This window comes from Sinohyriopsis cumingii, unplaced genomic scaffold (assembly GCF_028554795.1).
Source record: "Sinohyriopsis cumingii isolate HCF-2022 unplaced genomic scaffold, ASM2855479v2 utg000029l, whole genome shotgun sequence".
In the NCBI taxonomy this organism is placed as follows: Eukaryota; Metazoa; Mollusca; class Bivalvia; order Unionida; family Unionidae; genus Sinohyriopsis; species Sinohyriopsis cumingii.
In genome coordinates, this window is record NW_028315862.1 from 16,638 (window position 1) to 34,130 (window position 17,493).

The 17,493-nt window shown below is 34.5% G+C and overlaps 1 protein-coding gene across 1 annotated transcript in view; it reads left to right on the plus strand.

The window, feature by feature from the left end:
- Positions 1–361: 361 nt before the first annotated feature.
- The window catches only part of LOC149775020 (tetratricopeptide repeat protein 38-like), a 35,907-nt gene continuing 18,775 nt past the window's right edge, over positions 362–17,493 (plus strand). The window contains exons 1-4 of the mRNA XM_089944534.1: positions 362–376; positions 9,302–9,379; positions 12,559–12,640; positions 13,088–13,259. Coding sequence (XP_089800660.1) covers positions 362–376; positions 9,302–9,379; positions 12,559–12,640; positions 13,088–13,259 — 347 coding nt within the window. The remainder of the gene's footprint in view (positions 377–9,301; positions 9,380–12,558; positions 12,641–13,087; positions 13,260–17,493) is intronic.

The window sequence follows — 17,493 nt, forward strand, 5'->3', positions numbered from 1 at the left end:
TGAATATCCAACGTCATTATGATTATCCGTTCAGGAATAGCAGTGACAACAAGATTTTCAGTATGGTCATGGAAGCATCCATATTGTACGTAAGATTGCTACCATTTTTAGTATGGATCGAACTGATATATTCAGATGTCTTTTGGTAAAACACCATATCAGTAGGATCATCAATTCAGGATTAGTTTGCAATGACAAGATTGTCAATATGGTCACCATGGTGACCACACTTGATGTCCGATTATTTGTTTTCAGTTTGGAAAAACGAGACGCTATAAGAAATATTCAGGTGAAACTCCCATGTTAATATATCATCGATCTACTAGGATTAAGTTAAGAAGAGTCTCAAGATGGCCACAAAATGGCCATATTGGAGGTAAGAGTGGCAAGACTTTTGTATAAAATAAACAACTAGGGAAACTTGATATCGTCTGGTGAAACCCCCATGTCGATTTGATTTAGTAGCGATAACACGATTTCAAGATGTCTGCCACATCAACATTATTGGATATCCAATCAACGCCATTTTTCATGTAAGACCAACCGGACATAATAAGATGTATTTTAGTGAAACTCATGTTGATATACCTATCCATTCACGAGAAGTAGCAATAACACGATTTTTAAGATGGTTACCATGATTACCATTTTGGATCTCACACTGGTACCAATTTTCATTGACTAGATATCATAAAATGGATTCTAGCAAAAACCCTCAAATTGAAATAACTTTGAATGTATGAGTAGTAGTAATAACAAGAGTCTCAAGAGGGAGTTGTGGTCATATAAGATGTTAGATCCTCATCATTTTCTTTTGTGGTCCCTCTTTAAATAAAATTATTATTATTATTATTATTATTATTACCTGAACACACTCATCATCAGTAATGCAAATAATCAAATCGATCAATGTGACACCGACGTTTTTCCTGTCATTCGCGGGAATATATATATATATATATATATATATATATATATATATATATATATATATATATATATATATATATATATATATATATATATATATATCATAACACTATGTCTCTCGAGCAAGAAAAAGATAAAGATCCAGCATACATGGTGCCTAGTGAAAACCACGGCATCACAGTTAGTGATATGGTATATAATAATACACAAAAAGAAGAAAGAACGATTTAAACCGAATTTCGACTCTTATAAATTCTTTCAGAAACTGCTGAACTTAAGATCAGTAACTTTTGAAACAATCAGGAATCTCCTTTAAATAATTACCAGTCAGCTATAAAAAATAAAAAATTTCAGGGTGCAGTTCTGACGCTAAGTTTGAATGCTGAATAGGTCCCAGATCCACCAGCCAGCGTTCTGTGTACAAACATTACTCCCCTCCACATTTCCCTTTCTGTCAGAAGAACACACAAATATATGTTCTACCCATCAGCAGTATAAAATGTCATTATATGCAAACCAATGTACATTTGCACTTGCATAAATTCCCATTGTGTGATAAGTGATTCTCTATATTTTTATATACATGTTTTGATGACTGGTCCAGTTTGTAAACATACATCAGTCAGGTACACTCGGTTTCTGAGATGTAAATGGATAATGATTGAGACTACAAGACAGACGCTATACCATGTTAGAGATACGAAACTAATGCTGATTAGAAGGATGGATTGCACGAACACTCTCTAGCTTGCGGGTTGATGTGCTACTACTGTCCAACAATGCTTCTCTTGACTGGAGACTGTAATATTGTGACTTTAAATTTGTCTATATTTCTTGAGTTTTTTAATAAAATGAAGAATACACATTTCCTATTCAGCATACACACTGTACATTGTGTAGTACATTTAAAAACGATCCTTTTAAGTGCAAGCCCCACTTTCTAAAGAGACAATATTGTTACAATTTGAAGACACGTCGACACAGTAAAATGTTTATTAATATAGGCTGGCTTTACCTTACTCAGTAAATAATGACTAGTTTTTATTTCAGGATGGACAGTTGTTTGACAAATGTGTGAAACAATCAACCACAGTACAGGAGAGCCCATCATATAACTTTAATTTCACTGTCACTGACGTTTTAAGCCTCATGAGAGGTTAACAAAATAAATGTTAAATATTTGTGTTACCTATTAAAAAAATAAAGTTCTGTTTGTTATGGTATCCTTTCTGTGATAATGTTCAAACACGTTAAACAAAAAAGTACCACCTAATATAATTGTCTCTCGTTCTCTTTTTGCTTTCTTTTGACTATAATGTCTGAAGCTTTACAAATACAATTATATTTATATTATTCTGTGAAAGGTCACTCTTATAAAACAAGAATTAATAACAAGTGCATATTACATAATGTCCTACCCATTCATCACTTTTCTTTATTTATCTTTAGAAAATTTGAAGATTCAGTGCTTCTATTTCTTGTGCGTTAAGGTCATATCTGATATATATATATATATATATATATATATATATATATATATATATATATATATATATATATATATATATATATATATATATCTGATCGATCATGTGGGAGTGGTGATTTGCATCCCAGATAATGTATTAATCCTTGCCATGATTAGGGACATTTGGCCATATGGTGATAGCGACCCCGAGTGGTCTAAAGCGCTCTTCGTTACTGATCACTGCCATCTCACCTCTGTCTGCGTGGGTTCGAGTCTCTGATTCAGTCAATGTGGGTATGTGAGAAAGCTTGCCAGTAGCTTCTCGTGAGTTGGTGGTTCTTTCCGGGGTTTTCCCGGGTTCTTCCTCCACCATTAATACTGGCCGCCATGTATAGCCTATCATGTGCTGAAAAATGGCGTTAAATCCTACAACAACAACCATATGGTGATATTACATGTGATAGTTCTGTTAATTTCACTATGTATCATCAGGTCCATAGCATGATCTGTCAAAAGTCCTAAATTCAACACTATGTATCATCAGGTCCATAGCATGATCTGTCAAAAGTCCTAAATTCAACACTGGATATCGTTAAACTTTCGGCATGTGCTTGTTCTGGTGATTTTTCCAAGTGGCTGGGCATGATAGCAAATAAATAGTGTTACACAAGTTTTTGCTCGCAACCACTTGGAAAACAAATGAATACAATCAGAGTCACTATGAATGATTTGTCTTCAGCAATTACCTCTTTAAGTTTTGCCTCTACAGGGTGCAATTACTTTTACAACGGGATATAGTTGCTAAAACTGTTTATTCTCCTTTATTCATGCAACTTAGTTCATTTGATACATAAATTTACCATTGAAATATATTATTTAGCAACAAGATGGGATAATTGAAAAGAAGATATAAACACAATAGAACATGTTGCTGATACTGACAACTAATGAGCTCGTATGTTTGAGTTCCTGAACAATGACTATTACATTCGTGTATAGGGTTTGGTGAGATATCTGTAGAGTCCTACACGTTGTTCAGGAAGTAAATGAAATTGCATGAATTCCCTAAAATCGTCAATAGAAATTATATTAAATTATTGATACAACAATGACCTTTGACATGGAATGAATAATTATTATTTGTATATACTCATTTTTCTCGATTAAGTTTTCATTGCTAGGATCTTGCAGTATTTTTCCATACTGCACGGCTTCAAATTAGTACCTAAAATTAGCAACGTGTATTAGGAACTACTTTGTAAACAAACAATGTACGCTCACGTAGAGATGTTTTAACTTTGGTTGATTAGATTTGTTTATGGATGAATTAAATAAGCTGTGTCGTCCATTTGAAAGTAGAGACACTGAAGCAAATGATGTAGATGATATCACTGAGTCACAAATGACACTTTTAAACAGGCAAACGAATGAACGTGATTATTCATAATGTTAACAACAGGTATAAGATATGCAGCATAGAAAATAACATTCTGATCATCTAAACAATTTATTTAGGAGAAATATTCGCAACTTTTCGCAAATGGAATGGTTTAGAGTATGGCCAGTGCTCTTCTTCTTAGAATAATGTGCTGGGTTCCTCTGGAGCTATGTACATGTGGTGGGAGGTCCAAGTGCAGCTAAAAATAGGTTAAAACATCCCTAGTCTGGAACTAAGCTATACCCATGCCAACCCCTGCTCTGAAAGCATCGATGGAACTTGCGTTGACTAGGGTGGCTGGTACGTGGTCCCACAGGCATATTTCTTACGGGAAGAAGGAGTCTTTGCATGCGTTGGCTCTGGTTAAGGGGATGAGAAATCTACATAAATGTCCTCTAGTAGAGGACCCTGTCTGGTATGGTGCTGCTGGGATGTCAAGTAGGTCGTGTACAATCCGGTACATCATAACAACTTTGGTGTTGAGTTTGAAGCTCTTCCCATCCCAGATGTTGGAGCATGGTGGAAACACTACTGGTCCGTCGATAATCACCAATAGTAATTTGGTAAATGTTCTTTGGTTATACAAAAATAACATAGCAAAGTATATTGAGGTCAAGAGCTATTGTATAACTATCAGTCATTCAAAATACTAAATTCGAGAAACAAATGGAACTGAAGGCTTTGGTAGAAAACTAAGAGCCTTAGAGCCAAGAAGATGAAGAAGTCTATTTCCGCTAGGCGTCACACAGTAGCTGCTTTGCAAATTCCCCGTTAAAGCGTTTTGGTACAATGTTTTGTAGGTAGGCTAGTTCTAGAAGCCACACAATTCACGTATTTAGCTGTGGTCCTTCCAACAGAGAGCATGCAAGTGACAGGGCATAAACATATGTCTTCTTTAGCTGGTAATAAGCATGGCAATAAAATATACTTACATTTTTGCATTTTGAATTTCCTCAAAATGTACTTTGTTAGTTATGCAAATCCGAATGGCTTGGCCCGTGTCATCGGTTTCAAAACTTGATACACACCGCAAACTTGTAATTTTGACTACAGTTCCAAATGAAGTCACATTCTCCTTAGTGTACTCAAAACGAAATGAATGTAATATTCCCTATAGTTTTTTGATAATATCAATTAAAATAATCAATAGTGTTTGCAAATTGTGATTCCAAACAATCAATGAAGGAAGGGGGGGGGGAGCTGATTAAATGCCAGTTCACTGCTCAAATCACATATACATAGGTCGGAATTAACTGAACTAATAAATTCAGCCCATCATAAGCACACAAAATTGAGTTTGATCAACAGAAAAACAAACTCCATGCATTACAGACCAACTGGAATGGTTGTTTCAATGAGCATTCATTCAAAATATGACCGGAAATTTCAATTTTAAGTAGACGAAAACAATAACTTTTGAAAATAATGTCGAGCGCACGACGAAGTTCAAAGGTCGCTGGGCGGTGCTAAGTGCACATTAATATTCTCACTGCGTATTGATGAATCTACGATTGTGTATTTATTTTGGAACACAGCATAATTTCAATTACTTTGTTTCTTGTAGTGTATTCTTTTTATTATTATGCCTTAGGGAAAAAATGAGCATATAATGAAAAGGTTACTACATTTGTATGGGAAAATATGAACCCATACAAACACAGTGACGCTTAAATATATAAATTCTTGCTTTCAAACTTGAATTGTGAATCACTGATTTTCTAGCTCAATTGTTCAGTCAAAGAAAATTCATTAGCCTGAACTTTCATATATTTCTTGGTATATTTTTGTTTTGCCTTATGCATACATCTCTGTCGTCTCCGTTTACATATTACTCTAAGAACTATTCAAAGGAACAGTTTATTAAATCTATAATTCACCAAGGAGATAATCACAGCAGAATTTTCTCAGATTGTGCGATATGTCTCACGTTGGTAGGTCTTTGACCCGTGATCCGCGAACCCTCAATGCTCTCTAATTTTAGGGCAATCTTTAATGTCCCTTTAAAATATTATGTACATTCCTGTGGTCTTCGTCTATCCATTTCATGAATATGTGCAATTCGATTACAGAAAAACTCCTTCCTGCATTAGATGTAGTTATTTATATCGTATCTATTGTTGAGTCACCACAGCTTCAACGTTTTACTCTGATTTGTATGGAAAATTTTGCATATGCTCATTGTTGTTCTTTTTATGATTTGTCCTCAGTTTCTTTAAAATTCCAGATCACGAACTTTATACCCAGTACAAGTTGGCTATCGAATTCACATTACTGTGGCAAAACGTATAGCATCTGCAGTGCACAAATTCGTGTTGTTTAATCAATCCATAAATGATCACGCGATTATGCTCACACTGGATTCTGGCATTCTTGGAACAATTCTGAGACAAAAATTTTTAACGATATAATAGTTTTATATATGATAATCTTTTAACAGTTTATGTGGTATAGTCATGATATATTTTAATTGCAGTTCAGACTCGAGTGTAGTACTACCAATATACCATTCATGGTGTTATTGGGGCTTTCATCCTATGGTCTATAATTTGCAGTCCACGTAGACATTGGGACTTTATTATTCGTTAATTATTAATTTCCATTGTACTTCCTTTCCGTGTTAAACTAAAACATTTTTTCGGCGGTAGACTGCTATGGACAAAGGAACTATCAACACATAATAATTAAATGTGAGTATGTGGTACATTTTGCATCACGCATACCATTTCAAATTATGCAAAGACAGTTATATCACTGAAGCTTTAGCTAGAGTAGAGAATTCATCTTACAATATGTTTATGCTGTTTCTTGCTGTTGTCAATATATTCATACTTTCTTGGGCATTGTTAATATAATTAATAATGTTCACTGTGTCAATGAATACTATAGGGTTCACCGCATTATTTAATTTTTTTGGGATGCAAATTTTACATGTTGCGAGGAAATACAGTATCAGTTCGGGCCTATCAAATTTGGCCAATCTGGTGTTTCAATTATGTTTTTAAAAAACAAAAGGACGAAAAATTGCACTTTTGGAAAATATATTTTTAAAATGAACTTACACCCATATTTGTTTCTTTAGGTAAACCTGGAATTCAGCTTGATTCAAGAACTGCTTTTTAAAACAGGTCGAGATTCATCCCAAACTTTCTTGTCTGTTTTCCACAAAATGCTTTTCTTTCCAAACATCTAAGCAAACTTAGGATCAGTCACAAAAATCTCTCAAATTGAAAACGTGATATTGATCATTACATTGTCCTAACAAGAAAACTTGCAATTCGTCCCCCAAAACCCTTACCAAATAAACATGTTTTACCAAACCTGGGATCGATCTTAAAATCTTTCACCTGGCAATCAATATTGGGATCAGTCCCAAAAATCACTTTTGGTCATGCTTGGCGTCGATCTCAAAGTCTGTCTATACGTAAATCTGGGATAACTCTCAAAAATGTCTTACCTAACGATTTTATTAATGTGAAAATGATTTTACTTGACAAACGTGTGATCAGACCAAAAAGGCACTTTCAGGGAAGTTTGACAATGATTCCGATTGCCTTTTTATAAGCCAGTTTGTAACCAGTCCCAAAAGTCTCTTAGCGGGGAAAGATATAATAGATTCACAATATTCTCTTTGAGGAAAACTTGGGACTGACCCCCAAAAATATACTAGGACTTGATTCCATAATTTGAATTCCTGGTCAAAGTTGGGACTGTTACTATACATCTTTACGATTGCTAAAACTGCACCTATAAGTGTTTTGATTAATACTTGGTCCAGTACCAAAACACGAGTACAGAGAGCTAATACTCTTAACAAAAGCTTCAAATATTATGACTAAATTTGATTACATACATGGGAATATTTCCCGAAAGTGTCTGATCAAACGATGAATTGCCCATTTTTCCTCAATCGATATATTGTGGATTCACTAAACTATGACAACTATTCAGATATCCAAATTACACTTTTATTATAACAATGATATCCTATAACAATGATTGAGATGTCCAAGTTACAGATATACGTTACCAATATTCTAAGTTTTGAGTTACAACTAAGCTATAACAATGCAATGTCCAAGTTACAACTATGAGACGTCAGTGCAAAGACTATTCTATAACAATTATCTGTTATAAAAAGTATTGAGATGTCCAAGTTACAACTATACTATATGAATTCTTGAGATGTCCAATTTACAACTATACTATGACAACTATTTAGATGTCCTTTCTTACAACTATATTATGACCATGATAGATGTCCAAGTTACAACTATACTATGACAACTATTTAGATGTAGATGTTACAACTATACCTTACCCAAGTTACAGCTATACAATAACAATGATTTGAATGTCAAAGTCTGAACTTTACTATAACAATGATGGATATGTCCAAGTTACAACTCTACTATTACAATGATTACGAGGCCCAACATAACAAATATACTTGAAGAATGATTGAGATGTAAAGTTACAAGTACACTATAACAATTACATAATATAACAAACATTGAGATGTCGAAGAGATTGTGTAGTCCAATGTTACAACCATACTATACAGAATAAATATTACCATAATGATTGGGAAGTTCAAGTTACGACTATAATAATGCAAGATTGATCGGTTGCGGGAGGTCGTAGGTTCGAAGCCGGCCGATCCATACGAGACTCTTAAAAAAGTGGTACAAGCAACTGCCTCGCTTGGCGTTCAGCATGAAGAGGTTTGTGTTAGGACTGGTCTGCCTGGTGTCCGGATAATGTAACGGGTTGGGACACCATACTACATATCTGCGGCATGATGTCCCATTACTAGACATCACTATAAATTGACCCACTGAAGTCATCGTAGCGATATGACTAAAATTATTTTAAAAATCCATATTGTATTACGGTCGACAAAAGGTTAAGCGTTCGCCGTTACAGTAACAATTATTTCAGTTGGAATAACAATATTTAAGTCGGAATAACTATTTCAGTCGGAGTAACAATATTTCAATCGGAATAACAACTTTCAGTCAGAATAGCAGCTATTTCAGTCGAAATTGCAATCAATTTCAGTGGCAGCATTACATGTGTAACCTACATTATTACAGAGTAAATAGTAGTGATTTACAAAGAAGAAATAAACCAGGCGCATTTACACAGATAATAGGGAGTAATGGCATTTTAGGCTTTGCTTTGCCTGCGAGATTAAAAGATCCCACTTAGGATTTACAATTGATGCGTTCCTTTCGCGACATTGTAGCTTCTTCCCGCAAAATGCAAATTAGTAATATTACCTTCTTTTCAGTGCAGTAATACCAGATCCAATCAACCTCATGATTTTCTGGAAATTGATTTATTTTGCTTATACCTATTTGTGGAAGTAAATAAGCATCCAAGTGATTTCATTTTATGCTAATCTGTTTTCTTCCTTCCTATCCACATTATATCTAAACATTATACCATTTCTTTGCTTTCTTCAGGCCTGGACCAAGTTCGGGACACCCCTAAGTACGACCAGCAATGAGGCTTGTAAACTGTTTGATGCTACGCTTACCCAGGTAAAATTTGTCGTGTCTATTGCCACAATTAATGATACAATCACCGTATAAATGTTACGCTTACCCAGGTATTATTTGCTATGTCTATTGCCTCAGTTAACATGTCACCTTATAAATGCCACGCTTACCCATGTATTATTTGCTTTGTATATTGCCTCAGTTAACATGATACTGTACAAATGCCACGCTTATCCAGGTGTTTGTTTTGTCTATTGCCTCAGTTGACAATACTGTCAATGTATAAATGCGACGCTTTATTATTTGCTTTGTATATTGCCTCAGTTAACGATACTGTCATTGTATAAATGCCACGCTTACCCAGGTATTTTTTGCTTTGTCTATTGTCTCAGTTAACAATGCTTGCACAGTAGAAATGCCACGCTTACCCAGGTAATAACTGCGGTCTCTATTACCTTAGTTACCGATACAGTCACCATATAAATGCTACACTTACTCAGCTAGTATTTGTATTGTCTGTTGCACCATTCAATGGTGTTGTCACCGTATAAATGCCACACTTACCCATCTAGTATTTGTATTGTCTGTTGCACCATTCAATGGTGTTGTCATCGTATAAATGCCACACTTACTCAGCTAGTATTTGTATTGTCTGTTGCACCATTCAATGGTGTTGTCACCATATAAACGCCACTCTAACCCATCTAGTATTTGTATTGTCTGTTGCACCATTCAATGGTGTTGTCATCGTATAAATGCCACACTTACTCAGCTAGTATTTGTATTGTCTGTTGCACCATTCAATGGTGTTGTCACCATATAAACGCCACTCTAACCCATCTAGTATTTGTATTGTCTGTTGCACCATTCAATTGTGTTGTCACCGTATAAATGCCACACTTACTCAGCTAGTACTTGTATTGTCTGTTGCACCATTCAATGGTGTTGTCACCATATAAATGCCACACTTACTCAGCTACTACTTGTATTGTCTGTTGCACCATTCAATGGTGTTGTCATCGTATAAAAGCCACTCTAACCCAGCTAGTATTTGTTGTATCTGTTGCATAAGGTAATGTTATTGTCACCGTATAGATGCCACTTTAACCAAGACAGTATAAGTAGAATATGTTCCATCATTAAACGATGTTGTCACTGTATAATGCCCAATTGTCCATTTTGTATTTGTAGTATGCATTATTTATCAATGCAGTCGCATCATATATTCCACCCAGGTAGTGTTTGTAGCGTATATTGCATCATTTAACGATGTTTTCAAGATGCCATGATTTTCAGGTAGTCATTGTAATTTCTGTTGCATCATTTAATGATGTTGTCACCATACAGACATCACGCTACTACAAGTAGTATTTGTAATATTAGATGCATTATTTAACGATGTTGTCATCGTATAGATGGTATAGTATTTGTAGCATCATTTGCATAAATTAACCGTATAAATACCACGCTCTTTGGCATGGTTATATTTGTAGTTTCCTTTGCGTTATTAAACGATCTTGTCCCCGTATGGATTATTTGCTGATCCAGATAATATTTGTAGTTGTAGTTCTATCATTTATTGATGTTTTTACGATCCAGATGTTACTCTAAGGCTATATTTGTAGTATATGTTCTATTATTTATTGATGTTGTTACGATACAGATGTCACTCTAAGGCTGTATTTGTAGCGTATGTTACACCATTGACGATTTTGTCACTGTATGAAAGGCTCGCTTATCCCCTTTAGTATTTGCGGTATATATTCATCATTTAACAACACATCACATCAAAATATGCCGTCCAGGTAGTATTTGACGCATGTTGTAGAATTCAACGATATTGTCACTGTACATATGCCACCGTAACACGAGGTAGTATTTGCAATATCCATTCCATCATGTAACGATGTTGTCACCCTACAGATACCACGGTAAGACGATGTAGTATTTGCAATATCCGTTCCATCATGGAATGATGTCGTCGTCGTACAGATACCACGGTAATACAATGCAGTATTTGCAATATCCATTCCATCATGGGACGATGTTGTCACCATTCAGATGCCAGGGTAATACGAGGTAACATTTGCAGTATCGATTTCATCATGGAACGATGTCGTCGCCGTACAGATAGATGTAATATAATGTAGTATTTGCAATATCAGAGCCATCATTCAATCATGTTGTCAACGTATATATACTACTTTACACAGGTAGTATTTTTGGCGTCAGATGCAGCAATTAGCGATGTTTTCATCGTATAGATGCTCGTGAAATTCAAGAGGTATTTGTGGTATGTTTTGCCTTTTATGCGATGTTTTCGTCGTAGATATGCCAACCCAATCGATGAAATATTCTTGCGGGGTTTTCTTTGCCTCGTTTAACGAAGTTGTCTCCGTATAGACGCTAAGCTAATTCGGGTGATATTTGTAGTGTCTGTTGATTTTTTGTCCAATAAGATAATTGTTTGTGCTTTCAACTACATAAAACAAGTTAGGTCCAATCACAGATAGGGTCGAACGATGTTTATAGCTTCCATGGTTGTCAGTGTAAAAACCAGTTAATTTCAAATATAATCTGAATTGTACTCCGTTTATCAAACGAGAATCTATATTTCGTAGATATTTGTCCTTTTCATCTGGAATAATTCGTTCCATTGACCGAATCTGGTATATACACTGGTTTTCTAAAACGAAATAGGAATGGATAGAAATGATCGGTCTACAGCTTTAAAATAAAGGGGAAGTTTTTAAAGCCTTTATGTAGCAAGATTTCAAATTATTACCAAGAAGGTAAACATTTTAGGATCTTATTTCAGTAAGTGGGAGATCGCAAAATGTACATGATATATCGCCACGCAATTCTTTGTCTAATTTATTCTATCATTCTCACCATTCATCTCCATCTGACTGAAATTGTCCCCCGACTTACGCAACGAATGATTACGTGACACTCAGCCTCCCATGAATTACGCAAGTAATTATTACGTGACACTCAGCCTCCCCTGACGTACGCAAGTAATAATTACGTGACACTCAGCCTCCACTGACGTACGCAAGTAGTAATTACATGACACTCAGTCTCCCCTGACTTACGCATGTAATAATTACGTCACACTCATCCTCTCCTGACTTACGCATGTAATAATTACGTGACACTCAGCCTCCCCTGACTTACGCAAGTAATAATTACGTGACACTTTGCCTCCAATGTCTTTGTAGTATATCGCAAAGTATGATGACCCGAATGTGTGTGGTATGGGGAGGTGCTGTGACAGCATGCTCAAAGCAGATCCAGATTTTGGTGAGTTGTTAAGAAGTTCTTCCGCTTTTCTAAAACCATGTTTAGGGGCCGAAAAAGAAAACTATATTTAAATTTCCTGCCTCGCAATTATGGCGAACAAGTAAGCTTTTGACTTTACAGACGGACCTAAATTCCATTGAAATGGGTATCATGAAAATCTCAGTGATAATACATATGGACCTGGCAAATAGCCATGTCATAGAGTAAAGGTTTTTGTAATGATTTGTCATGATTTCTCAGTTATTTAACCCTTTTCGCTTGCAACGTGATGCTTCCACAGCCAAACGATTCTTTTTTCAAAGTTATTGCAAGATAAATATTTCGTTATTGTTAGCCAAATTATCTTCTAAAGTAGTTATAACTATTTTTACAAAATATAATTGACATGTCATGTAGAGGGTATATTTGATGTGACATTTTAAATATTTCTCCGTTTGCGGAAACTAGTTATGGGTCACGTACTGAAGAACGGGTTGAACGTTCTTGGCACTGGCAGAACCACACGTCTGGACCCGGATTTCTCAAGGGACATACAAAATATGGAAGACCTAGCTTCCCGTCAGAAACTGACTCCTCGAGAACAGAAGCACGTGCATGCAGTCAAGCTGTGGGCTGATGGGTAACTCTCTCTCTCTCATATTTACGAATAATAATTTGGTTTGGTATTCCTTAGTTACCGTAGCATTTATTAGTGGAACTTGCAAAACAAATGCATTCCAATTGCTCATATAGAGTCCAACATTGATATTCAAGTGTTATAAACCTAAATTTATGTCTAATATCAGAAGATGACAAAGATGATTTATTATAAGTTATTTTCGACCACTTTCCCTCTTCTTTTGCATATAATTTGTCATCTGCTATGTTAGTTCACATGTCATTTTCCTTGAATTCTCGCTCGATGCATCGTTTTATTTGCTTTTTAGTCTGTTAATGAGATTTTGTAACGTTTAACTGACCTTGAATGTTTGTTTACAATAAATTTTATTGACATATATATATATATATATATATATATATATATATATATATATATATATATATATATATATATATATATATATATATGATACATTATTTAAACCATAAGACATGAAAAGGGAAGATAAAAGGAAAGAAGGTCATAAAGAAGAGAGAACAAAGAATAGACAAAGAAGCAGATTGAATTAATAATTTCATAGATAACATATCAATATAGATGACATTGTTAGCATTTCTAAAAGAATAACTATGACAGCATGTACATACAGTCATGCACATGTACAAAAACATTCCTATACACATACATACACATTTATGTATACAAACATACATATGCATATATTTGCATACCTGCTCGCAATCACATACGAGGAAGAGAGTGAGAAATAATGGGTTATTTTGTCATAGTCAACACTTATTCAGCGATCCGATTATTCTACTATGATAGCCACTACTCTGTGTCCATTAAAAGTTTCACGTGATTCCATTTAGTAAATAACGTTTCTACTTTTGGATCTTCCACTTCCGATTTATTAGCTTCAAATTTAAAAAATGAAATCTCAGATCAATGTAGAGCTCATGCAGGTTTTGGATTTTTTTTTTTATGTGTGTGTGTTTTTTTTATACATTTGGATCTAAAAATGCTATATTTACACAGATAGATTGGCAAGATTCATTTAAGTCTCCGAAAAATAGAGTTCCAAAAATCTCGAAATTCACTACAATCTCAGTTCTTCAAAAATGTAAAACCCTAACCCAAATATATTTCACAACAACATATTTGCAAAATAAATGTTGCATCGTTTCTTCCTCACTATTAGAGAAAAACACATTTGATCAACTACAAAATCAATTTGAAATAAATAAAAAATGTATTTATAGTCAGTATGTTATGATTAATTCTAAACTAGAGCTACCATAATTTTGTAACCAAAGTAATTTTTATATACCTTATTCCACCAATTCTTCTTCTGGAACGTTAAATTTAATTTTACAAATATGCTTCTTGAACTTTGGGACACTATAATAATGGCTTCATTAAACTTTTATATGTATCTCTGCATCCTTATTTATTCCTGAGAAGAACTTCGGTGTTCTTTGGGAAAGCAATGGGGTTTTTTTCTGAATCTTTTTAACTATGGTCTGATTGCACATATAATACCGTAATATTGTCTGATATGGGGTGAAAGCTCATGATAAATCACAAAACCATTCATACGATGCGTATAAACCTTGTTCATCTAAGAAATGAGATATATATTTTACCCTCTTCAACAGTCTCGATCGATAAAAAATTGGTCTGTTCTTAATCGCTATACTGCTATTTTTCCAGATACCCTCGTGTAAAATTTCAAGGAAGTTTCTATTTATTTCTCTCCTCGTAAATATGCCCATGCTTAAAGAACATCTTTCCAACACGATTTTTTTATAATAATCTCGATATTTGCAAATCATTTAATTGAAAAAGTGTAATATTGCAAAACGTATTTATTAAGAAATTAGTCTATTATATTTCGCCATTCAGAACGGTTAGTCAGCAAACACTTTACCTAGAATATTTTTCGAGATTTTGTGAGAGTGGGTCTCCTTAATGACAACCACATCCAATATAAAAATCTGTAATGCAAAGATGCAAATCCATTTTGAGTCTCACATAGCTTTGTATTTCCCTTATATATATATATATATATATATATATATATATATATATATATATATATATATATATATATATATATATATATCCAATATTTCATGTGTTCCTCAAAATCGTAGAACTAAAGCACATCCTGTATAAAACTCCAAGAGACAGTCAAAAGCTTTTTCAAAATCAACCTGTAAAATGACATGTTATTTTCTTCTGTAAAGCATTTCGTATCATATATCAACCTCCCCCCATACAACTACCTTTCAGTAAGCCTTTTTTTCTTTCATGTATTAATTTTGGCAAATATTTTTAAATTCTGCTATCTATAACTAAAGGGGCTGTTTTGTTAGAAATATTTAACAAAGTAATAGACCTCCAATTTTTCAAAATATTGTCTACATTCAGTTTCCTTTAGCAATAATGTGATAATTATCTCCTTATGTGCTGCAGATAAAATACTATATTCGAATGCATGCTTTAATAAATTAATCAAAATCTGTCCTAAATCCTTCCAGAAGAATTTATGAAATTCAATATTGAATCAATCACTTCCTAACTTTTACTATTATTCCTATTATTTGAAGCCTCCCATAGAGTTATTTCAACCGCTGATTGTTTTGATTAATTTTTTGTCAGTTTAGGAACCACAAATCTTCACAGTAAACTATATAGTTTTATTTGACTTTTATTATTATCTTGTTCACTAATTAATGTATTCTAGAATGGTTTCAAAATTTTTGAATGATCCTTGATTATTTACCTCGACTCACCTAGTATTTTTGTTCCTGATTTGTTCTTATAATGTCTTTATCCAAGCTAAAAATATATTTGGACCTTTTTCTCCTTCTTATATCCGTTTGCTTTTTGATCGACCAATCATCTCTTTAACTTTTTCTTTTCTTATGTCTTGAAGTCGAATTTTCAAATGTTCAAGTACATGATAATAATAATAATAATAATAATAATAATAATAATAATAATAATGAGGACTTTGTATAGCGCCTAATCTTTAGAAGCTCTAAGCGCTTTACAACATTAGACAACACCTATAAGATAAAAAAACATATAATAATATTATTACAAAAACAAACACCATGAAATTAGAAAAACATTTTTAAAAATTAAAAAAGGCTGAGAATATTTCAGGTAGGAAACATTATTAGGTCTTTAGTTTGTTCTTGCAGTCGAAATAAGTGAGTTTTGAGAGCCCTCTTGAATGTGATCACTGTGTCTTTGTGTCTAAGTTCAGTGGGCAATTCATTCCACGTTGCTGGGCCCTAGCATGCAAAATAATGCTGTCCATATGACTTTGTTTTCATAGTGGGAATAATGAGTATACGATTGTCCGAAGAGGAGCGTAAGTATCTTGCTGGTGTGTACACATGGGTGAGGTCGGATAGGTATGTTGGACTAGAGTCCGACAGTGAAACGTAGCACAGAGAACAAGTTTTGTGTTTGATTCTGAATCAAATGAATAGCCTGTGTAGGGTACAGTGCAGCGGGGAGGTGTGCTCTGATCGTGGTACACTGAGTATGATCCGAGCAGCTGTGTTTTGAACTTTTTGAAGTTTCTGGAGTAGATATTGAGATGAACCAGACAGAATTGAGTTACAATAGTCCAGTCTTGAAAATACTAATGAGCACACAAGCGTTTTAGTGGCATCAACTGACAGATATTTGCGAACTGAGCTGATGCGTCTCAGCTCAAGTTATGCAGCCTTGCATAGGTTCATGACATGTTGGTGCAATGTGAGAGCACTGTCCAGAGTAACACCTAGGTTCCGTACTGATTGTGTGAATTTAATGTTGGTGTTGCTGATATTTATTGTTTGAGGTAAAGGTTTGAATGAGTAAGTCTTTTTGTTGTGATCAGAATGGCCTTAGCTTTAGCATCATTCATCTGCAGCTTGTTACATGTCATCCATGATTTCACATCAGAAATGCACCTCTCTACACCTTGGATGGTAGCATCAACTTCAGTTGGGTGGCTAGATTTGTATATTTGGGTGTCATCAGCGTACAATTAGTGAGACACTGGATGATGATGTATGACACTTGAGAGCGACTGAGTGTACAGAATGAATAGAACAGGTCCAAAAACAGACCCTTGTGCAACACCACAACATAGATCAACTGGGCTGTAATGTATTCCATTTGCAGATACAGTTTGTGTCCTGTTGACCAAGTAGGACTTGAACCACAGTAAGGATGTATCATAAGTGCC